The 25,055-nt window shown below is 49.4% G+C and overlaps 1 protein-coding gene across 2 annotated transcripts in view; it reads right to left on the reverse strand.

Moving 5' to 3' along the window:
• Nucleotides 1-23,147, reverse strand: part of LOC116951045 (substance-P receptor) — a 102,133-nt gene extending 78,986 nt beyond the window's left edge. Inside the window, exon 1 of one of the 2 annotated variants that reach the window (XM_076073221.1) lies at nt 21,841-23,147. In XM_076073221.1, coding sequence (XP_075929336.1) covers nt 21,841-22,274 — 434 coding nt within the window. In that variant the 5' untranslated portion in view covers nt 22,275-23,147. The remainder of the gene's footprint in view (nt 1-21,840) is intronic. The other variant, XM_032969371.2, reaches the window with a different exon arrangement.
• Nucleotides 23,148-25,055: the final 1,908 nt, after the last annotated feature.

Below are 25,055 nucleotides of genomic sequence, written 5' to 3' on the forward strand. Positions count from 1 at the left end.
CATCATTATCATTCCTAAACCCGCGTCCGCGCAAACCGTGGCAGCAGATGCGATTACTTGATGCACAAGTTGAACATTTGCAAGCTCTTTGTGAGCGTGCAACAGTGGTGACCCCAGAACAGACTATGGAACGGATAGCGACTCAATGCCCGATTCACGAATACGACAGAGGCATCATCACAGCGATGATGCACACCGCCGCTCCGAACGCAATGATTTGACTCAACCACAATAATATAAAAACTATAGTTGTTGCTCTATATCATCAGCTATATGAAAATCACAATAATCAGATCACAATCAACATCATCATCATCGTGTGAAATACCTAAGATTACAATTACAGAAATGAATTAGAACATGCGCTCAGTCACACGATTGCTAAAAAAAAATATCCACAGCAGCCCCTGTGAGCTCTTAAGATCGCAACACTCATTACTTTCAGCAGCAAATGGGAAACGGCTGTGGAGGCTTTTGAGACGTTTGTGACCAGGCTGACGTTGCACGTTACGAGAAAATATTAAATATTACGATTCGTTTCTCTTGGGTTCGATCGTGTGGTGTATATTGCCAGTTTTGTTTTGTTTAACCCTCTACCACCCGACAGAAACAATCAAATGAAGTTGTCACGTGGGCAATATATGTGCCACGTGATGGGTTTTTTCAGCCAAACAGAGGAATGTTGAAACATGTGCAACATGTTGTGAATTGTGTTCGACGTTTCGCTAGAGACTACTGTGTATCCAGCATCATCGGGTGTTAACAGAGCCCTCCAATGGGGTTTTTTTGACCATGCTTCACCACGCTGGTCAGTATGGGTTTATTATAGAATGGGGTCGCTACCCAATACTGCTTCAAACAAAAAAAACTATTTTTTATTTGCCAGGTAAAGCCCACTGAGCTATATAGCTCTTTTTCAGAAGCAACCTATCTATTGCAAATTATAGCTCAACTAAGTGGATTATCACGTGGAAATCTAGAGTAGCCAAATGCTCTTAACGCATGTTTCTAAATGTGGAGGTAAAACCGGAGGACCCGGAGAAAAATCCATGGGACCACGGGGAGAACGTGCAAACTCTAAATCAGTGGTTCTTAACCTGGGTTCGATCGAACCCCAGGGGTTCGGTGAGTCGATCTCAGGGGTTCGGCAGAGCCCCCGCCATGGAGGTCCGGACACACTTGAATTATTGTGTAAATTTGTGATGACACACACGGCCCGCTTGGCCATCACTGGCTGCAGATGATCATGCTACACTGCTTGGCCAATCACCGCTGCGGGGAATTTAGTGCGTACTCAGTAGTCAACGTGTGACTGTTGTTGTCGTACGTCGTGTGATTTCTTTAATATTTTATCCATACTAACTATGTCGGGCAAAAGAAGAAAGTGGTCGGACGAATATGTACAACATAGATTCTCATGTATCACGGAACGTGATGGGAGTGAGCATCCTATCTGCATGATTTGCAACGCCAAGTTGAGCAACTCTAGTCTTGCACCGGCAAAACTAAAGGAACACTTCTTGAAGCTGCATGGAGACGGGGAATACAAGAACACAACACTTGCTGAATTCAGGGTGAAGAGAGCCAGATTCGATGAAAGGGCCACTCTGCCTGCTCTTGGATTTGTACCTGTTAACAAACCGATCCTGACAGCATCGTACGAAGTTGCTTACCTGATCGCAAAGCAGGGCAAGCCACACACCATTGGTGAAACACTTGTGAAACCAGCTGCATTAAAGATGGCGAATCTGATACTCGGAACAGCGGCCGAAGGTAAATTATCCCAAATTCCCCTTTCAAATGACACCGTCAGTGACAGAATAGAAGACATGAGTAAAGACATCTTGGCTCAAGTAGTCGCGGATCTGATTTCAAGCCCGGCAAAATTCAGCCTTCAACTCGACGAAACCACAGACGTTTCTGATCTAAGCCAGCTTGCTGTTTTTGTACGCTATGTGAAAGACGACATGATAAAAGAAGAGTTTTTATTTTGTAAGCCTCTTACAACAACAACGAAGGCAGCCGATGTGAAGAAGCTTGTGGATGACTTCTTCAGAGACAACAATCTTTCATGGGATATGGTTTCTGCAGTTTGTACGGACGGAGCTCCAGTCATGCTGGGAAGAAAGTCTGGTTTTGGTGCGCTAGTAAAGGCCGATGCACCACACATCATTGTGACGCATTGTATTCTGCACAGGCATGCGTTGGCAACAAAAACCTTACCTCCAAAAATGGCAGAAGTATTAAAAACTGTGGTGGAATGTGTGAACTATGTGCGAAAAAGTGCTCTGAGGCACCGCATCTTCAGTGAGCTGTGTAAAGAAATGGGCTCTGAATTTGAGGTACTTCTGCTCCATTCTAATATTCGGTGGTTATCCCGGGGACAGGTGCTGAATCGTGTTTTTGCCATGCGTGTGGAATTAGCCCTGTTTTTGCAAGAGCACCAACACTGCCATGCAGATTGCTTCAAAAATCCCGAGTTCATTCTCATTTTAGCGTACATGGCTGATATATTCGCAGCTCTCAATCATCTCAATCAGCAGATGCAGGGTGGTGGAGTCAATATCATGGAAGCGGAAGAACACCTGAAGGCTTTTCAAAAAAAGCTACCGTTATGGAAACGACGAACAGAGAACAATAACTTCGCAAACTTCCCGCTTCTGGACGACTGTGCAAGTAAGATCGAAGATGTGTCTGGAATCGGAGATATTTCTGTATCCACGGAACTGAAGCAAACAATTGCCACGCACTTAGATGAGCTTGCAAAGTCTCTCGACGGATATTTCCCTACAAGAGAGTCATATCCAGCATGGGTGAGACAGCCGTTCACGTTTGCTGTTGAAACAGCAGATGTCAATGATGAATTCCTCGACGAAATCATTGAAATTCAGCAGAGCCAGGTTCAACAGCAACTCTTCAGAACAACAACGCTCTCAACGTTTTGGTGTCGACAAATGAACAAGTATCCAGTTATTGCTAAGAAAGCCCTGGATTTTTTTATACCATTTGTTACAACATATCTTTGTGAGCAATCCTTTTCGAGGATGCTGGACATAAAAACGAAGAAAAGGAACAGACTTTGCTGTGAAAATGACATGAGAGTGGCACTTGCCAAGGTGAAGCCACGCATATCTGAACTGATCTCTCAAAGGCAACAGCAGAAGTCACATTGATTTCCAGGTATGTAATTTGTTGTGAGTTTATGCATTGTGTTGGTTTTATTCTTTGAACAAGGTAATGTTCATGCACGGCTCATTTTGTGTACCAGTAAAAAACATATCTATGTCTTGAATTTGAAAAAAATCACATTTTATTTTTCACTAAAGAGGGGTTCGGTGAATGCGCATATGAAACTGGTGGGGTTCGGTACCTCCAACAAGGTTAAGAACCACTGCTCTAAATATATAGTAGGCATCAGGTTGGGATTGAGCCCACGACCTCCTGTACACCAGTCGAGGTAGTTAACATCTCACCACCGTGGCTTCTGATATCACTCACCACTGACATTACCCTCAGCCGGTAATCGAACTCAGGTCAGTCTATATTATTCATAGCAATAAGAACTCAAAGTAAAGTTGGACACAGAAGTGTCGAGAAGCAAAGGCTTGGGTGTTGTGTGATGAACAATCGTTCTCCATTGATCGCGCGAATAGCTTGTGACCACCGATTGCAATGTTTAGGGATTGTACGCACAGTAAATTTAAACCGTGTGTGTTTGTGTATCTGCACGCTGGTTTAATTGATTGCCATATGGATGAGATGTGTTGGATTCGACCTCGTTTTTATGACTTGGGAAGCATATATTTGTCGCCATTGGCACGTGAGACAAATGGGCAATTTGGATAATCGATTACCTGCCTCCTCATATATCACAGCCCCCTTTTCTATAAGGGCTGACAATGCCCCGCCTCCTAGCCCTGACTCTAATAGATGGAGGTAATGGCGTTCATTTCACGGAAGCAGCGAATGCTTTAATAGACTCAGGGCTCGCACGCCCCTCTGCTCTGTACCTCTCAATTATCGAATGCTGATATCTACAAGGACATGATGAGAAAAAGGTGTCAGAAAGAGGAGGATGCTAATATTCCGCACACACCTAATTTCATGTTCAGCGAGTCTCCCCATTTAAAAATACGACAGTTTTCACCAATTTTATCCGGATTCTGCGATTGGCGTCAGGTAAAACGAGGTGACGTTTCCATCGGGGTTTCTTCCAAGAAACAGTACATCTCGGCTGAGAGAATGGCCAATGGTAGTGGATATGACAGAGCTACTTCTTAAAACCTTTCTAGAGAACTCTGATCTACGTATTCGATGGAGCACAATTCACACTCAATTTGCACTTGAAAGTTAAATTCATCGGGTGCCAGTGGAACTGATATTTCAATTCCCAGAGCTGTAATTGTTTGCCAATGAAGTGCAAAACCGAATTTAACGTGATGGGTTTTATTTTGTGTGCAGTCATGGGTGGCCATGCTGAGACCATCAACCCACTGTTCTTGACAACCCATTTTCACATGAATAGCCACTTCGTTGAGCTATTATATGTGGTTAAGTCGCTTCTTAAAGAAAAACCAAATACTCAGTGGGCCTTACCTGGTAAATTTAAAACATTGTTAATAGTTTAGTAATAATCAAAGACAGCTGAATCCTGGATTTGAATCCAGGAGCTCAGCGGTTGTGGCTCAGCTTCTCTGACCTCTGAGTCACCCGGCCACTTTGTTATTCCACCGCTTGATGAAGGCCTCCCCATGCCAAGCCGGTCACGGGAGTTGTTTGAACATGTAATGTTCACTGAACACTCTGCACTAAAGAGGCTACTGTTGGCTTTCCTATGGCGAGATATAAAGTGCAGGCCGGAACACCATGAGTTTCAGATAACACGCGGAAATGATCATTGACGGAGCCAGGATTTTCAGGTAGGGGGAGGGGGGGAAACCCCTCCAACAATGAAAAATGATAGAGGACTTGTTAGTAAGTAAGGAGTGGAGTTGTTAGTAAGTAAGGAGTTGTTAGTAAGTAAGGAGTTGTTAGTAAGTGAGGACTTGTCCCTTGCTTTTTATTACGCGTGTGCGGCGATGGTGCAGCCATCGATCGAGGGTCGAATTCGAACCGTGCGTGACTGGCAACGCGCTCGCTGAAGATGAAAGCCTTCAGGGAGGTCGTGTACTGTACACACAACTGCGCACAGTTCTGTGAGTCACTTATAACTGCTTTGCTGTTACTTATTGCCAATTATGGACTCAGACTATTGTCATATTATCTCAGAGTCCCTGGCACGTAATAATATGCTACACAGTGGCAGTGAGGGTTGCAAAATGCCGATTTATTACTAATGAACCCCAATGATCCGATCGAAATTAGGGATTTCGATCGGCTCATTGGGGGGGGCACGTGCCACCCCCCCCCCCCCGGCATTTTGGGTACTATGAAAAAAAAATGGGCAGTTTCTGACGGAGTGCATTGTGGTCCTCGTGTCTTAACATCACCACAAGAATACATTCGAGCGAAAGTGACACCGACGAACAACAGGCAGCAGCGATGCAGTGGGGGACAACCCAACCGTGGAGCGGTCTCGTCATTGTTCGGACTCGTCATCACGCTGTAGTCACCAATGCTCGCCGCTGCACCAACGCTCAACGTTGGTGTTCGTTTGACCACGCGATTCGTTGCAATTGATGCAGTCACGAGAACCGAGCTTGACGAAGGAGCACACGAACGCCCTGTGCGTCCGCGCATGTTTACATGTTCGCTTCATGTCCTTTTGTTTCGCTAGGCGAGAAAATTCCCCCATTCGGGATGCATTCACGTCTGTACGGCGAGCAGTGAGTGGCCGCATTCAAATGGGCAAATACGCCGGTGTAAATTGGCAAACACACTCAGCACATTCGTCCGGAGCATTGCTTCTAAAGAAAAAGTGCAGGACTGTTTATCATAGCCAAGGTTCCAGGCAATAGTAGTTTTTTTATCTATTGATCAATTTCTCTTCCCCTCCCCTTAAATAGGACCACTGCCAGGAATGTAATTATTATATAGGAAAGACTTAATTATGAATATGCTATGTCTGTGGGTTGTTGTTTTTTTGCATTAACGTCTGATGTTCAATCTAATTTGGTTGTCAATCACGTAAGACGAGCCGATCCCCGATTGAGATGCATTCACTTCTTTACACCGAGTTGTGATTGGCTGGCATTCAAATGTGCAAATATGCCGGTGTAAATTGGCAAACACACTCAGCACATTCGTCGGGAGCATTGCCTCTAAAGGAAAAGTGCAGGACTGTTTATCATAGCCAAGGTTCCAGGCAATAGTAGTTTTTTTTAATCTATTGATCAATTTCTCTTCCCCTCCCCTTAAATAGGACCACTGCCAGGAATGTAATTATTATATAGGGAAGACTTAATTATGAATATGCTATGTCTGTGGGTTGTTGTTTTTTTTGCATTAACGTCTGATGTTCAATCTAATTTGGTTGTCAATCACGTAAGACGAGCCGATCCCCGATTGAAATGCATTCACTTCTTTACAGCGAGTTGTGATTGGCTGGCATTCAAATGTGCAAATACGCCGGTGTAAATTGGCAAACACACTCAGCACATTCGTCGGGAGCATTGCCTCTAAAGGAAAAGTGCAGGACTGTTTATCATAGCCAAGGTTCCAGGCAATAGTAGTTTTTTTTAATCTATTGATCAATTTCTCTTCCCCTCCCCTTAAATAGGACCACTGCCAGGAATGTAATTATTATATAGGGAAGACTTAATTATGAATATGCTATGTCTGTGGGTTGTTGTTTTTTTTTGCATTAACGTCTTATGTTCAATCTAATTTGGTTGTCAATCACGTAAGACGAGCCGATCCCCGATTGAGATGCATTCACTTCTTTACAGCGAGTTGTGATTGGCTGGCATTCAAATGTGCAAATACGCCGGTGTAAATTGGCAAACACACTCAGCACATTCGTCGGGAGCATTGCCTCTAAAGGAAAAGTGCAGGACTGTTTATCATAGCCAAGGTTCCAGGCAATAGTAGTTTTTTTATCTATTGATCAATTTCTCTTCCCCTCCCCTTAAATAGGACCACTGCCAGAAATGTAATTATTATATAGGGAAGACTTAATTATGAATATGCTATGTCTGTGGGTTGTTGTTTTTTTTTGCATTAACGTCTGATGTTCAATCTCATTTGGTTGTCAATCACGTAAGACGAGCCGATCCCCGATTGAGATGCATTCACTTCTTTACAGCGAGTTGTGATTGGCTGGCATTCAAATGTGCAAATACGCCGGTGTAAATTGGCAAACACACTCAGCACATTCGTCGGGAGCATTGCCTCTAAAGGAAAAGTGCAGGACTGTTTATCATTGCCAAGTTTCCAGGCAATAGTAGTTTTTTTTAATCTATTGGTCAATCTCTCTTCCTCTCCCCTTAAGAAGGACCACTGCCAGAAATGTAATTATTATATACGGAAGACTTATTCTTAGCTCTTTCGGTAAAGTCACGTGGAAGGGAAACAATACAATAATAAAATATATATAACAATAAAAATTCTCACGACGTTTCGACCACAACACAAACGGTCGTCATCAGGTGTGTCGGTTTGCATTAATTTATTTATTTTAAAACGGTGTATTTATTTATAAAAAAAACGTCAGCACCACGCGCAGCGATTTGGCAGTTTATTTAGAAGGACTAGTCCATCTATGTTCTGAAAAGAGGAGGGGGGAGACGAAAAATTAATGTATGCTGTCTGAAAGCCACTGTAAGCGTGAACAATCAATTAAGACCTGAAATGGTTTATCAAATCTTTCCAATGATTGCTAAGCCAGAATCCATCTTCTCGGTTGAAATTGTCTCTGAGCTTGTATATGTGGATAGCCTCATGAACGAATCTGTCATGGTAGCCAGATGGCTTACAAAGAACCTCTGTCTTGGAAAAGTCAATGTCATGTGAGCCTACTGAATTATAACAATGATCTGCCACGGCCGAGGTGTTGGTCCTACCGTGTTTAAGGTCTGTTTTGTGTTCACGAATGCGGTCCGAGACATGGCGTTTGGTTTCTCCAATGTAACTACTACCACAGAGGCAACTTAGTTTGTGGTAATAGTTACATTGGAGAAACCAAACGCCATGTCTCGGACCGCATTCGTGAACACAAAGCAGACCTTAAACACGGTAGGACCAACACCTCGGCCGTGGCAGATCATTGTTATAATTCAGTAGGCTCACATGACATTGACTTTTCCAAGACCGAGGTTCTTTGTAAGCCATCTGGCTACCATGAGAGATTCGTTCATGAGGCTATCCACATATACAAGCACAGAGACAATTTCAACCGAGAAGATGGATTCTGGCTTAGCAATCATTGGAAAGATTTGATAAACCATTTCAGGTCTTAATTGAGTGGTCACGCTTACAGTGGCTTTCAGACAGCATACATTAATTTTTCGTCTCCCCCCTCCTCTTTTCAGAACATAGATGGACAGTCCTTCTAAATAAACTGCCAAATCGCTGCGCGTGGTGCTGATGTTTTTATAAATAAATAAATGCATCGTTTAGAAATAAATAAATTTATGCGAACCGACACACCTGATGACGACCGTTTGTGTTGTGGTCGAAACGTCGTGAGAATTTTTATTGTTTTATATATGTTATTATTTTATTGTTTCCCTTCAACGTGACTTTGCCGAAAGAGCTAAGAATATGAATTACTGCAGTCACGAAAGCTTTAAATCAAAATTTTACGGAAGACTTATTTATGAATATGCTTACTGTGTTCTTTTTGCATTGACGTCTGATGTTCAATTTCATGTGGTTGTCACTCAACGTAATACGAGCCCGTCGGTTATGTTAGACGCGCGTGTTTGCTTGTGTGTGGCGTCTTCTCCGTATTTGTGGCAAGCCGATTGCACCTCTGCCGATCACAGGAGAGGCGACGGGGCTCCAAGTGAGATCGTTATCAGTGTTGGCCAGCCACAACTGTTGACGACGAATCGCTTAACGACGGTCCTCCATAGAGGCCAATGTGTAGTGTATAGTAGTGTAGTGTATAGTAGTGTATAGTGAAATGTATAGTAGTGTAGAGTGTAGTGTATAGTAGTGTAGTGTATAGCAGTGTGGAGTAGAACCCCTCTTAACGACCACCCGTTTTAACGACGAATCGCTTAACGACGGGCCTCCATAGAGCGCAATGTGTAGTGTATAGTGTAGTGTATAGTAGTGTATAGTGTAGTGTATAGTGTAGTGTATAGTAGTGTATAGTGTAGTGTATAGTGTAGTGTATAGTGTAGTGTATAGTGTAGTATATAGTGTAGTGTATAGTGTAGTGTATAGTAGTGTATAGTAGTGTATAGTGTAGTGTATAGTAGTGTATAGTGTAGTGTATAGTGTAGTGTATAGTAGTGTATAGTGTAGTGTATAGTAGTGTATAGTGTAGTGTATAGTGTAGTATATAGTGTAGTGTATAGTGTAGTGTATAGTAGTGTATAGTGTAGTGTATAGTAGTGTATAGTCTAGTGTATAGTAGTGTATAGTGTAGTGTATAGTGTAGTGTATAGTAGTGTATAGTGTAGTGTATAGTGTAGTGTATAGTGTAGTGTATAGTGTAGTGTATAGTGTAGTGTATAGTAGTGTATAGTGTAGTGTATAGTGTAGTGTATAGTGTAGTGTGTAGTGTAGTGTATAGTAGTGTATAGTGTAGTGTATAGTAGTGTATAGTGTAGTGTATAGTAGTGTATAGTGTAGTGTATAGTGTAGTGTATAGTAGTGTATAGTGTAGTGTATAGTGTAGTGTATAGTAGTGTATAGTGTAGTGTATAGTGTAGTGTATAGTAGTGTATAGTGTAGTGTGTAGTGTAGTGTATAGTAGTGTATAGTGTAGTGTGTAGTGTAGTGTATAGTAGTGTATAGTGTAGTGTATAGTAGTGTATAGTAATGTATAGTGTAGTGTATAGTAGTGTATAGTGTAGTGTATAGTGTAGTGTATAGTAGTGTATAGTGTAGTGTATAGTGTAGTGTATAGTAGTGTATAGTGTAGTGCCTCCATAGAGCCCAATATGTTCGCTTACCGACCATTCCCCTGTTAACAACGGGGCTGTTGTAGGTACCGTGAATATTAATTTATGCATTGATCAACCGTGTTTCATTAAACGTTATGTGTTTAAAATGTTGTTGGTATCTTTGTGTATTAATATCCATTGTTTAAATATTCTATAGTACGTTTTTTGTGGGGGGGGGGGAGGTGAAAAATGATAACTTTCAATCCTAAGCCTTGAACATCGATTTCCTCTACTCGCCTATCGGACCAAATCACTCGACGACCGATTTCGTTGAACCAATTATCGTCGTTAAGAGGAGGGGTTCTATTGTACGCACCTGAGCCTTTACATCTGCGGGACCGCCCGCCCACGTGACACCAATTCACAGAGCAGAGCAGTGTCTGGCGGTGTCTGGGCCGAAGTCTACATTTAAATATATATACATATTACTTTTGCCTGCATTGCAGATACTTCGAATGAAAGATATAGAGTATGCGACGATACGAGCAATGGCTCTTCTTCATAGCACACGTGTAGATAAACAAATTGCGTAAATTAAGTAACGATGCACTTCAATATAATAATGTACAGCCCTTTGTTAATCCACTGCTGGATGAGGGCCTACCTCACGCCTTGCGTGCCGCGGGGGTTATTTGACCATACCTCACCACGCTGGCCAGCACAGCAGCTTGGTACGGGCGCGGAGCAGAGACGAGGGAGCATAGAAGTGCAGTAGAACAATGTTTTGTTAATTATGCGCTGCCCTCTGCTGCCCACCATGTATATATCCACACGACATAACTTCTCTAATAATGTGTGTATGTATACCTTTTTTCGCACCGTACTTAGCCAACTGCGCTAATCGCAGCAGCATCCTGTGTTGACCTTTTGTCCATCCACTGATGGACAAAATAATTCCCCACAATGTGTCGGTCATATGGGGGTTATTTGACCATGCTTCACCATGCTGGTCAGTGCGAGTTTAGATGTCATTCGCCCACTGATTTTAGCCGTGATTGGAAATCTAACTGCCAGATTGCTGGGTTTTAGAGTGCAGTGCGCTAACCACTGCACCACCGCTCCACACTGATGTTGCCATCCTGAGGAATTCCCACTGGTTGCTAAACAACACAATGCCCAGGCTGCGCCACCAGTCTTCGCCTCTAAATGCAAATACAACGTTGTCCATCGGCCTTTGGGATTTCCAGACCAAATATGATCAAGCATGAATGTGTTCATGGCACCTTGTCGCCAGTATAAAAAAAATGATGAGAAATAATAATAGGCTTTACCATTTCTGACAATAAAACAAGTTCTAACATCAAATAGATACATTCTGCAAGTCATCAAATCTGCATCAACCACACGTACTTGTGGTGAACATGCAAACAAACATGCTCTGATAATATAGGCGGACTTGATGCCTTCAAAAACGTATCTATTTGGTGTTTCTACATCTTAACACCTCTTTTATAACCTATTCTTATTTTCCATCAACGGTTTCGACCTTCTGGGTCTCATCAGCAGAGTCATGGATTATTAAATAAATCTTGATGGATGACCAGATGTTATTGGTAAGGGTGGTACACGTAAACCCCAATGGGACCTCGTTCAATATTGATGGGGTGACACTTTTTTTTAAAACTCTGATCAGGCGCAATATACATTCCGCTCCTGACTCGGCGGGCATTATGGGCGAGCGCTCCGCGGTTGCCCACGGAATATCAATGCGTCGCCTCCGCCACGTGGAACGTGTTAATAACCTCTCTCTCGCTGCGCTCCCATCGATCGGGCCGCACTTATTTAAATACTGTCCAGAGGCGCCCGGCGCTGATTGCCACAGACAGCAAAACTGATAGCGGGAGCCTGGCTCTCTACCCCCCCCCCCCGCTACATCCCCCCACCACCTCCTCTTTTTTTTTATCCAAATAAAGTGTTCAGATGCAGCAGACAAGACTGCACAGCAATTGGAATTAATTCGCGCAATTGATTGATTCCACACCCGCCGGCCACACGTGTCGTCCTGCACGTGTGGAACAACACGTGTCGTCCTGCACGTGTCGTCCTGCACGTGCAGGACAACACGTGTTGTCCTGCACGTGTGGAACAACACGTGTCGTCCTGCACGTGTGGGACAACACGTGTCGTCCTGCACGTGTCGTCCTGCACGTGCGGGACAACACGTGTCGTCCTGCACGTGCGGGACAACACGTGTCGTCCTGCACGTGTGGGACAACACGTGTCGTCCTGCACGTGTGAGACAACACGTGTTGTCCTGCACGTGTGAGACAACACGTGTCGTCCTGCACGTGTCGTCCCGGACGCGTGCGTCGAAGAGGAGCCCGACACACCCCCCAGAGGCCTTCCCTTCGACTCTGAGCTCCTCCCTCTTGCAGGGGCCCTTCCACCAGCAGTGGACCGAGCAAGCAACTGTGCAGGGTTTGAGCCTTTCACTTTTATCGGCATTATAGACTGCTGGGGGAATGCGACGTTACGTGCATACGTTGTGCATCGTAGTAAGTATATACTTAATTAGCATAATGTATCGCCGTACGTCAATCGACTGCCGAACGAATGCTTTACCACGCCGTGTCGGTAGTCATGGAAGTTGTTTGAACCATACTTCACCACACTGCCCAGTGGGTGTTGGATCGTGAAAGGAGAGTTGCCCACGACCGGTTCAGATTTCACTCGCCGGTGATGCTCGCCGTGGCCGGGAGTGGAACTTGCCGTGCAAGCACTCGTAGCAAAGTGGCAATACTGGGGGCCGGCACGGCACACGAGGTTGTGGGTGTCCAGCACCACGCCGGGCCACATTTGTCTCCCCAGTGCTGATGTTTTATGAACACCGCACGCCCCCTGGTATTCATTCATGGGCTGCGTCGACCTATGGGAGGCCCAGTACCGCTTCAACTATATCCGTCACTGTTATTGATCGTGAATGGGAATCGAAACTCGGGTGTTCGGGTTCGTGAGCGCAGTGCGCTAGCCACTGCGACACCGCTCCCCACGCCACTCACGCGCGTGCCGATTTGCTATGGGCGTGCATGTGCGTGGATAGCGAACACGCCTTGCTGCTGCTGCTGCCCGTCTCCTCCGAGTGACAAAAGCCGCAGTCTACTCAAACGAGCACTGGCAGCTGTGGGCCAGTGGTGGGAATTCCACGCGACCATGGCGGGAGCGCACACCGTTCGGCGTTTCACACAGGAGGAGAAGCGACTCTACGTAGCAGTGATAAAGTGTCAATACGTTCGGCTACAGCTGAAGTATGAAGGGACTGGATGTCATGCGGTGACGCAGTGGTTTTGAGTAATGCCCCGAAACTGCAGCTGTGAACCCAGAGACCTGAGTTTGATTCCCGACCACGGCTAACATACATCAGTGGCGAGTGATATCGGAACATGTCATGTCCCCTCCCCACCATCCTACCTTCCTCCGCCAGTCTGCACTGACCAGAGCGGTGAAGTATGGTCAAACAGTACCCATTAGGAACACGGCGTGGGGAGGCTTTTCATCCAGCAGTGGATTGACAAGCGATTATAACCCACTGTTGACAGTGATGCGCAGCCGCGCTAATAATTAACACTGCCTCATATCTGAATATATAGTGGTAGGCTGACGTTTTGGAAAACCACCCTTTTTCAGAGTTGATTTTTGTTCGGAGACAAATGACAGTCAGAGCTTTAGACGTGTCCAGTAAAGTTAAATCATATTATCAATGCTTCCTTGAGTTATTTTTCCAACTTCTCTGTGCTTTAATGTCATCCAGCAGTGAATTGACCTTGGCTGCTTTGGTAATAACGAATACGAAACGCCATAAATCACCTCAAACATGAGTCAGTAATTTTTCGATTTAAAGTAATTTTTCTTGCGCAGAATTCTCAAAGCCATCTTAACACTTCACAAATTTTCAGAGAAAGGGGGGGGGGGGGGGGTGAGGGGCACTTTTGCCAATGAGACATCGTCAGTGTAAGGGCCGCCACACCACGTGAAGCCACTGTGGGGTTTGACAACACAACGACGACGATGATGACGACGGAGGCCAACAAAACGGAGCTGCCAGTGGCCCACGGGGCTGCCAGTGGCCCACGGGGCCGCCAGTGGCCCACGGGGCTGCCAGTGGCCCACGGGGCTGCCAGTGGCCCACGGGGCTGCCAGTGGCCCACGGGGCTGCCAGTGGCCCACGGGGCCGCCAGTGGCCCACGGGGCTGCCAGTGGCCCACGGGGCTGCCAGTGGCCCACGGGGCTGCCAGTGGCCCACGGGGCTGCCAGTGGCCCACGGGGCTGCCAGTGGCCCACGGGGCCGCCAGTGGCCCACGGGGCTGCCAGTGGCCCACGGGGCTGCCAGTGGCCCACGGGGCTGCCAGTGGCCCACGGGGCCGCCAGTGGCCCACGGGGCCGCCAGTGGCCCACGGGGCCGCCAGTGGCCCACGGGGCCGCCAGTGGCCCACGGGGCTGCCAGTGGCCCACGGGGCTGCCAGTGACCCACGGGGCCGCCAGTGGCCCACGGGGCCGCCAGTGGCCCACGGGGCCGCCAGTGGCCCACGGGGCTACCAGTGGCCCACGGGGCTACCAGTGGCCCACGGGGCTGCCAGTGGCCCACGGGGCCGCCAGTGGCCCACGGGGCTACCAGTGGCCCACGGGGCTGCCAGTGGCCCACGGGGCTACCAGTGGCCCACGGGGCTACCAGTGGCCCACGGGGCTGCCAGTGGCCCACGGGGCCGCCAGTGGCCCACGGGGCTGCCAGTGGCCCACGGGGCTGCCAGTGGCCCACGGGGCTACCAGTGGCCCACGGGGCTACCAGTGGCCCACGGGGCTGCCAGTGGCCCACGGGGCCGCCAGTGGCCCACGGGGCTGCCAGTGGCCCACGGGGCTGCCAGTGGCCCACGGGGCTGCCAGTGGCCCACGGGGCTGCCAGTGGCCCACGGGGCTGCCAGTGGCCCACGGGGCTGCCAGTGGCCCACGGGGCTGCCAGTGGCCCACGGGGCTACCAGTGGCCCACGGGGCTGCCAGTGGCCCACGGGGCCGCCAGTGACCCACGGGGCCGCCAGTGACCCACGGGGCCGCCAGTGGCCCACGGGGCTGCCAGTGGCCCACGGGGCTGCCAGTGGCCCACAGGGCTGCCAGTGACCCACGGGGCCGCCAGTGACCCACGGGGCCGCCAGTGGCCCACGGGGCTGCCAGTGACCCACGGGGCCGCCAGTGGCCCACGGGGCTGCCAGTGGCCCACGGGGCTGCCAGTGGCCCACGGGGCTGCCAGTGGCCCACGGGGCTGCCAGTGGCCCACGGGGCTTGCGACGAAGAACTCGCTCGACCGAACCACTGCCCCCGGCGTCTCACCTGGAACTGGAGACGATGCATCTTGGGGGGGTGTCGCAGCTGCATAAGGGGCGCGTTTCAACGCCGGGGTGACTGCAGCAAAGCAATCGTTCAAGCAGTCTGTGCAGAATGCAGCACGTCATCGCCTGACTGCGCCTGGGGTAAGCACTCCTGTTAGGCAAGCGGCCAATTGGGTGCGGGCAGCGTGATGCTATCGTCGGGGACGTCCGCCGGTCATCCTCGCAGCAGCGTTTAAAGTTGTCTCGATTGAAAACAACATTTCTGCTTCAACTGCTTTTTTTGTGCTTAGTTGTAATGCCCTACCCATCTCCAATTGACACGGTTGGCCATGTACGGTGCGAAAGAAGTTCAACGTACACACGGTACATACGTAAACCGGAAGTATTGCATCTGACACCGTGGCGTCGAAGCGCCCTCCCCCCCCCCCCCAAAGCACAGGGCCCGGGGCGGTCGGCCCATTTCGCCCAACCCTAGGGGCGGCTCTGACTCTAGTTACATAAATCGTGTTGAGCAGTGGGTGGCTTTGACTGGACTTCACCACGCTGGTCAATTTGTGTTGGCGAAGGACATCGTGGCATCATCCAAGGGACTGAAGGCGAGAGAACGTCAAGTGATGAGTTGGAGCAAAATTAAATCAACCCGCGTGCCAGTCGACTCGGTAGATTTATTTTCATTTCGCGATTATGCGATGGCGCGGCTGCTTTTGTCGAGGCCATCATCCAGCAGTAGATTGGCCATGGCTGCTGCTGATGAGTAATTACACATTCATACTGTATATACTATACACATGAGAGGCGTGAAGCGTACACTGCATACAAATTAATTTAACATATTGATGATGTTCGTTATTCAATTGGGTTAGACTGCATTGACATCAATTATATCTTCTGATTCATTATGCCCATGAACCTTACGCACGTTGATCCCTCAGCGTGGTTTGCATGTGGTTAACCCATTACTTTATCCAATACCATCCGGAAGCTAAGCGGGCTTTCAGCCTGGATAGCGCTTGGATGAGTGACCCCAGCACACATGGAAGATTCCCTACGTAGGATGATGTGGGTGCCCGGTGATCAGCAGAGAGTGGCAGTGCAACAAAAAGCAATTGTTGTACTGCACTATGCTTCTGTGATCCCACGTCTTCTATGCTCCCACCCGCTTTCACTAAAACCCACCACTGACCGGCGCACGTCAGCTATGGTCAAAATGAAATCCCCCCCCCCCCCTCGCCCAACGACCAGCACGGCGTGGGGAGGCCCTCATCCAGCAGTGGATTGACACACAACGTCCGATTGCAAATGCAGAACTCTGCCAGGCCATGAGAGAGTTCAAACGTTTTCATTCTCACTGGGGTAGTGCATTTCTCGTTGCTGTAAAAATGGAAATTCCACATTCACATGTCCATGAGATACCTACTGTAGTGTTAACTGTAAAAGTACCTTCGATATTTAAAACTCGCGTGGAGGTATACGATGCGGATTGTTACGTACAGCGGTTAGCGCACTACGCTACGATCCCGGCGAGCCCAGTTCGACATCGGTGACGATTATCTGAACCGTTCCTGAAGCCTCCCGTAAGTCGACTTAGCCTTAAAACGAATAGCTGCTGCGCTGTATGAGCATCGGCACTGGGGATACAAAGACGGCCGGGCGTGGCGTTGGCCACCAGAGCTGTCCATAGTGGGGGGGGGGGGGGGGATGCGCTGCCCGGGGCAAGCCCCCGACACCTTCAAATTTCAAACTAAACTTGGAGCATTGCATCTGACGCCGTAACGTGGAACGCGCGGGGCTCCCCAAAGCACGGGGCCCGGGGCGATCGTCATGATTCGCCGTACCCTCGGGACGGCTCTGATTGCCCACCCTACCCCTTCGCGTACCGTGCCGGCCTTCACATCTACTCTGTTAACAGCACTTGCCCAGCTGTCTGTTAAGGCTATAGGGGGGAGGGGGAGGACTTGAAGGGAGCCTTCGTCCATTGGTGGATAGAGACTGACTACCATGTTGTATTCAAGTCACGCATGGTGCGGGAGGGCTCTGTGGGTATTGAATCGCGGTCTGCTTTGCACACCTGTTGACGGGTGCACGCCTCCTCCGCCTCTCGCCATGGCATCTCCAGCTCATCTCCCCCCCCCATCTCCTCCTGTGGACCGTCTGTGCAAGGCTAGCCACGGGCTCGCTTCGCGACGGGAGTAGGCGACCCGGGAAACGTTTGGATGCACATCAGCGGCGAGAGCTTCGTAAACCTACACGACGATAAGGTACGGCCCGTTGTCAATCACGCAGTCGCCAATAAATAATGTTTTGTCTTTATTGGGAGGGAGACTTTCATCCAGCAGTGGAATGGTAGCGGTCACGCGATGGGACTATCGCTCATGCGTTCTCTGTTTGTCGCTCGTGGAGAGAGTTTGACCATAAGGGGGCGTTCATAAATGACGTCACGCGATTTTGGACGATTTTTGACCCCCCCTGCTCCTCGTCACACGACGTCACAAAAAGTCAGACCACCCCTTCAAATATGACGTCACAAAGCTCTGCCCCCCCCACCCCCCCAAAATAAAACATGCTTCAAATCGCTTTAAACTATTTTCAATGTAGTGCGTATTTAATGTGCCGCTGCACTATGATGTTGTAGGAGAAAACATTTATTAAAAAGTATATTTAATTAAGTAGAACGTGTTGTCTACATCTTCTTGGTTCTTTCGGTAAAGTCACGTAGAATGGAAATAAAATAATAAAAATAAAACATTATAAAATAAAGATAATTTATTGTATGCAGTCACGAAAGCTTTAAATCGGAAGTGTTGTCTAAATGTATTTAAAGTTGCGCATTTTGATGTGACGTCACATTTCTCAACCCCCCCCCCCCCACCTCGTCACACATCGTCACAAATGTCTGACCCCCCCCCCCCCCCCCACCAAGGTGCGTGACGTCATTTATGGCCGGCCCCATACTTCCCCACGACGTGCACTAGCACGTGTGGATGTGGGGTGCACGGAGGGAGAGAATGCCTCGGGTGGCTTCAGGCAACACTCGCTGCTGAGGTTGTACGCTGCCGGCAATTGAACTCTTGGTTGCCGGATTTCACAGCACGGCACGCTAACCACTGCAACAAATACAGCAAGACAAAGATCCCCCGTATAGCCTTCACAGGCTGCTGGAGCAAGTGCTGTTAGCGAGCGCTTACGGAGGCCGGCGCTGTGCGGGTGCCCAACACCACGCCCGGCCGCCTTTGTCTCCCCAGTGGCGATGCTCTCACGTCGCACCAGGTACTCATTTGAGGCTGAGTCGACCTAGGGGAGGCCCAGGACCGGTTCAGATAATCGTCACCGGTGTTGGCCGTGAGCGGGAATCGAACCCGGGTCACTAGGTTCGTAGCGCAGCGTAGCGCTAACCGCTGCACCACCGCTCCACGCTGCACCAAAGCTCATACATTCAGGTGCTGTGCGCGCGAGGGTATTACATAACCAAACACATTTCACGTCATTTAGTTCAGTCTGCTCAATAATATCGCGACGCGTATTAAGTGCCACTTAGCAGGCACATTGATCAGTGGACCACGTTTGCTACAAACGGTGTACTGGACCGCACCAATGGGTATTATTGCGCGTGAAGAAACAGTCCATTGTATACTGGTGGCGGGAGTAGATTACTCACCCTCACGGAGACACGGCGAGAATCAGAATCTTTATTTAGACTGGAGGAATCTGATGAGCTATGAAGCTCTTCCCCCTCCCCCACAGACGGACTGGACTAAGCCCGGGTATCCCCCCAGCGAGTGGAGCTCACTGGGCTGGCTCGGGAATCCGCTGTCCTTCGTCAGCAGGATCGTTCAATGCAGTGGCAAGTCCGAGAGTTATCTCCTGCTGGAATCAAACTAAGTCGCTGGCGATGCTGCTGCTGCTGCTGCTTTTTACGTTGGCAGTGATACACAAGCACAATTAACAGAAGACAACTCAACGCATTTGTCAATAATGCTGTTTGGCCTTAGAAGCAAAACGGCTATAATAATAATAGGCGACGTTTTGGGCAATGTCCCTTCGTCGCAAATAAAAAGGTGCATGTGCTATGAAGGGCCATTACCCGAAACGTCGCCTATCATATGTATATAATCCTTTTAAGGCCACGGTGTTATTGACGAATGTGTTGAGTCATTCAGGCTGTGCTCATCTCACGTTTACAGTCCTGAGAGAGTGGAAGAGAGTCCACATTGCTATGGCAGGGACGAGTCTATCCGTGGGACAACCACTGCGGACTTCCACAGAATGTGGTACTCGTTTATATTTTTTGTATCAACCTCGGAGTGATGATGAGCTGAGTTCACTCCCCAACCGTATCATAGAATTCGCCAATCTTCTGCTTCCCAGCCGCTAGCTCGTTGCTCGTCAACAAAATTAAAAAGTCGAGGCTTTTTTGTTGGCTGCGATTTTGGTAAGAAAAAAAACCCTCAATATTTCAATTTGTATGAATGCGAGGCCGTGGTCCTTCATAAGACCCCGGGGCCGGCGCAGGGCACGCTGCTGCTGACGGCGGGACGATGTCGCTCGGCTGGCCTGGGAACGCCTCGGAGAGTCTGTGTATAGTAGTGTATAGTGTAGTGTAGAAGTATATAGTGATGTAGAGCTAGAGTCTGTCGCCAGGGACAGCGAGATCTGGACCGCCACTACTCAACACGCTGCCGCCACGACCCTCGCCAGGACGAGCGGACTGATGAGAAACGAAGGAACGAAGCGAAGGAGACATTTAAAAAAAACCGCGTGCGGCTCCGGACCCGCAAGGCTGCCGACCCCTGTCAGCTCTCACCGCTGAGCCACGAGGCCGGTTAATGCAGCAGCGTGCTCCCCCATTCGTTGATTCGGTGCACTCATTAAAACGGAGACAAACAAACAGCACCGACACGCGCGCCAAACAATGTAGCTTGCACGCACGCACGCGCGCGCCAACTCCTATCTGCCCACATCTGATCTGCACGGGTTGTTTAGCACGCCAGGGTCTGCTGGTGCGACCCACAAGAGGTCAAAACTGGTCTGGAATGCCGATAGTCTCGTAGGTGTGTGTGTGTGTGTGTTTTGTTTCTATCCTGTGGATGTCCTTTTACTGTCGCAGTGTAACGGTTAGCACAACCGGACGTGCTAATCCCGAGGTCGCCTGTTCGATCTCCCTCCCGCCCCCACCCAACCATCGCCTCTGTCCACCCAGCAGTACAAATTGGTGCATCGCAGTCGATCGACAGATGGCGTGTGGTGGGGTGAAGTGTGGGTTCTCAGACCTCGTCCAAGACGTCTGGCCAGCGCTGAAGAGTAAACCGACATACCCTCTTGGTGGGTCGGGTGAGGGGAGGGCTCTCTGTAATGAAATAGCTCCGTCTAGTGGAAGCCATTCCAAGAAATTGCAGGGCTGCGCCTTTATCTGTTTTACGTGCATCTAAATGGGGAGGGGGGGGGGGTAGTGCCGGATTATCGAAGTAGCTACACAAGTAGCTACAAATGCTACGGGCCCCGCACTTTCAAGGGCCCCGCGCTAAATGCTTTTAAGCTATCAATTCCGATTCAGTGATTCTGCACTTGCTCTATTACTATAGTACTATACCGCCTTCAACTTTAATGAACGACTGGATGTTTAAGGTTAGCGATTTGTCGTATTATCTGGCTCTCTAGCAAATGAAAAAAATAAAATTAATTTACTATGCAAATTAAACATTTGTTTTTAATATTTATGCTTTATTTTTTTTTATTTAGGGCCCCTTTATAACATCATATGCTGCAGGCCCCGCACGAGCTTCATCCGGCCCTGGGTAGAGCAATCGTTGTTCACAGAGGAGGAGGAAGAGTGTGGAGAATTGCCGTATGGCACGCCTTCAACAGATCGCGCCACCTCGCTGCGCGAGATCCTCGCAAGTTTTAACCTAAGAACTGAACGTTGACAACTGTCCTGGAATAATAATGATTATGATGATGATGTTAGGGCAAGTGGCGCGGTGGTCAGGGCATTGCAGTGGATGTGTCCGACTATTGCTACGGAATTAGACGTCACATCAACAGCGCCTCTTGTCGATCCACTGCTGGACGGGGGCCTCCCCGCGATGTGGTGTCGCCGCTTGGCTGAGGTTCGTTGAGTACAAAGACACCCCCCCCCCGTATAGCCTTCACAGACTGTTGGGGCAAGTGCTGTTAGCGAGTAGCACCGATGAAGGCTACCGGCACGGCACACGATGGGGTGTGGGTGGCCAGCACCACGCAGGTCCGCGATGTTTACGGCACCGTACAAGATACATCATCTGAGGCTGAGTCAACCTAGTGGGGGGCCCAGGACCGGTTCACGAGAATCGTCACAGGTGTTAGCCGTCATCGTATGCTCGGATGGCCGGGCACGTAGCGCGCTCACCGCGACTACACCACCGCTCCCCATCTCACGGGTGCGCGTGCGTGCGTGCGCGCGCGTGTGTGTTGGTGTAGGCGCTCAATCTTACCTGTCGCCGGCAATGGCTGTCATCGAGTAGATGCTGGCGAACATCGCGGCCAGCGGGAAAAAGTTTTGGAAGCGGCAGTAGGCGGCCCCGTAGTACCACTCGTTGTTGATGGCGTACGTGAAGTTGATGAGGGTGTTGAAGGCGGCCGTGGACGCGTCCGAGAAGGCCAGATTGACCAGGAAGTAATTGGTCACTGTGCGCATCTGTTTGTGCGCCAGGATGATCCAGATGACCACGAGGTTGCCCAGCACGGCCACCACCACCTCGGCCGTGTAGGCCAGCGACCAGGCGGCCACCTGCCAGCTCGCCTGCTCGAATTGATTGTCCGTTTCGTTCGAGATGTCATCGTCCATGGAGCCGTTGGCCGCCACGTGGGGAAATTGGTTCGCGTACGGGCTCGGGGTTGCCGTGCTGTAGTGATGTTGGGAGGTCATGCCGCATGGATTTGGGGCTTTTTGCGGCGTCGGCCTGTTGGGGGTTGACCGAGGTCACGGCAGATCTTCGACGGCCGAGCGGAGAGACGACGACGCTGGCGTTCTCCGTCGTTAAATCGGCGACAGCGGCAGCAGCGTACGCAACCCGTCGGTTGCCATCTTCCACGACACGGCTGCGGAGTCTTTTTTTTCTGTTTAAAGCAATGCGCGACGAACGGCAGAGACCGTGAGAGCGGTAAAGTTTTGAATTGCCCTATGTTCTTCCTCGGGCGATGCCGTTCACAAACATCTATGATGGATGTCCAAGCCCCCTTTTCACGGCCCTATTCGAATTCAAGCAGCGTGGGACGCCCAACCTCGTGACGGCTCCTTTTCTCTTCCTCTCTCTGTGTGTGTGTCGAAGATCTAAATCATTGCCCTGGCACTGCGCTGCCCACAGCGATAAACACACGCAAATCAAACAGCTCTTTAACTCTCTGCTCTTTGTGATTTTGTTCGTTTGTTTTACCTTTAAAGGTTGCGAGCGTCTTTCCACGCGGGTGCAGTGTCCACACGGCTACTAACACCCACACAGAGGCAAAGATCTCCCGTCTAGCCTTCACGGAATGCCGGGGCAAGTGCTGGGAGCGAGCGCACGCGCGCGCACAATCCCGGCCCTCGAGATGGACTTGCACGGAACACGGCAGGAGCTGACTCGGCGCAGGAGCGATGATGATGATGGGGGGGGGGAGTTGAGTTCTCGGCGCGATGTCTCTCTCGCTCTCTCGCGCTCATTTAGCGAGTGCGTTGGCTGCAAGCACGCGTCGACTCAGGCACGGAGCGAGCGGCGAGAGGCGAGGAGACTTGCGCTTTATCCTCTACAGCGCCCCGCCTCCTCCAACCCCCCCCGCCCGCCCCACGTACACACAGACCACCATCACCACCACCAGCACAGCAGCGGTAGGACGAGTCCCCCTCTCTCCCTCTCACCACCACCACCACCACCCCCACAGCTCGCCCACTCTTTCCATAAACCACCCCACCCACTCCCACTTCGGTCCCTCCACCGCGTCCCCCCCACCACCCCACCCCAGGCACGCGAGCGCATTCGTCACCACAGCGAGAGAGAGAGAGAGGCAGTCTCAACGCTTGTTGCTGGCACGGGCGAGCGACTCCCACCAAATTATGTTTTTGGTTTTGTTAAAACCCGAAAGTTTATTTAGGTCGCACGCTTTGATGATAATGGTGCTGCTGCTGCTGCTGCTGTACACCACCGATCAGCGGTAGGGCGAACATCCACGTGAATGAAATGATGCTGACTCGACACAAACGAGCGAAGAAGAACGATGCGTTGTTTGGTATTGTAAGAATTGTCATCATCATCAACAGCAGCAATTGATGTCTATCCACTGCTGGATCTAAGGCCCTATCAACGCCGTCGACATTCCATCACGGCCCAGTGCTGCTACAACATCCATCTCAGTTCCGTGGAAATACGAAATTATATCCAAGCTCCATCTCCTGCGGTGGCTGCCTCCTTGGACGCGTTTCCCTCCATTGGCTGCAATTCCGTCATCGAGTCGCGTCCCTGGACCACCGTCATCTTGTAGCGATGGACCTCACTTCGAAGCTCCAAAATTACAGCACTCCCGCACGATGAACGGCTTTGTTGCGCGTTCTTAGCCCCGGTTCCGTGTGTGCCTCCTTCTATCGCAATTCTTAACCCCCCCCTCCATTCCACCCCCCCCTCCACTCACCACCATGCATCGTTGCGTTCCACTTCACTGCGTTCGTTCCATCGCTCTGGTCAGTTTTGGTATCGCGATTGTGAATGAACGCGTCGATTGCGTGCGCTCGAGCAACCAACCCCGCAGCTGACGGCTAAGCCTACAGCTAAATCCACTCGCAAGTTAAACAAAAAAAAAACAAAATAAGTGACCGTACTTTGCACATTCACCTTCGTCACAACAACAAGATACATTATCCACAAATTATTAACTTGGGAGTGTACGTAGCAATCATAGCCCACCCCACCACCATCCCCTGTGTAAAACTTATCATGACCCTCATGAAAAATTAGTATTGGAAATAGAAATGAACTTGGTCAATAAAATGGTTTGGACATGGTCGACCCGTCATATGTGCACACATGTTGATGACGTGCCAACAGTAATCGCAGGGGCGTTGAGCGGGCGCGCGCATTAATGCGAATTCTGGGATGTTGGCGCGGGTAGGTGGGGGCTTCAAGCGAGGGCTTTTTTGAATAGGAAGAGGATAAGGGGGGGGGGAGAAGGGGTGAGTTGCGTTTTAATTAAATTGTCCGTGGCAGCCGCGGCCAACAACTGTAGGCAATTGAGAGAGAGAGAGAGAGCGCGAACCGCAATGTGTAAAGCGATATTCATTCATAATCTCACCGCGCCGTACGAGTGCTGTTCTTTTATACTGCGCTGCCAGATACGACGAGCTCTTTTCAGCATCGTATTTTAAACTAATTATCCGGTGGTGCTGCTGGTGGTGGCAGTGCGTTGGCAGTGGTGTGAACAAGCACAAATAAAACATAAGAACAAATCAGCACAATACGTAACAAATAATATTTTTGGTGACTTTTAGGGAAATGGACCTTCTTCATAGCACATGCGATTTTCATTTTTGACCTTCGCCAAAGAGAACGTCGTAACTATACCAATACATTAAGAATACTGCTATTTTTTGTATTTATCAAATAATGCCATCATGACCATCATCAACCATGGTCCATCCACTGCTGCATGAAGACATCTCCTTGCCGCCGCCGTCTCTCAC

The sequence above is a fragment of the Petromyzon marinus genome, chromosome 41 (assembly GCF_048934315.1).
Source record: "Petromyzon marinus isolate PM22_M1 ecotype Great Lakes invasive population chromosome 41, UKy_Petmar_22M1.pri1.0, whole genome shotgun sequence".
Classification (NCBI taxonomy): domain Eukaryota; kingdom Metazoa; phylum Chordata; class Hyperoartia; order Petromyzontiformes; family Petromyzontidae; genus Petromyzon; species Petromyzon marinus.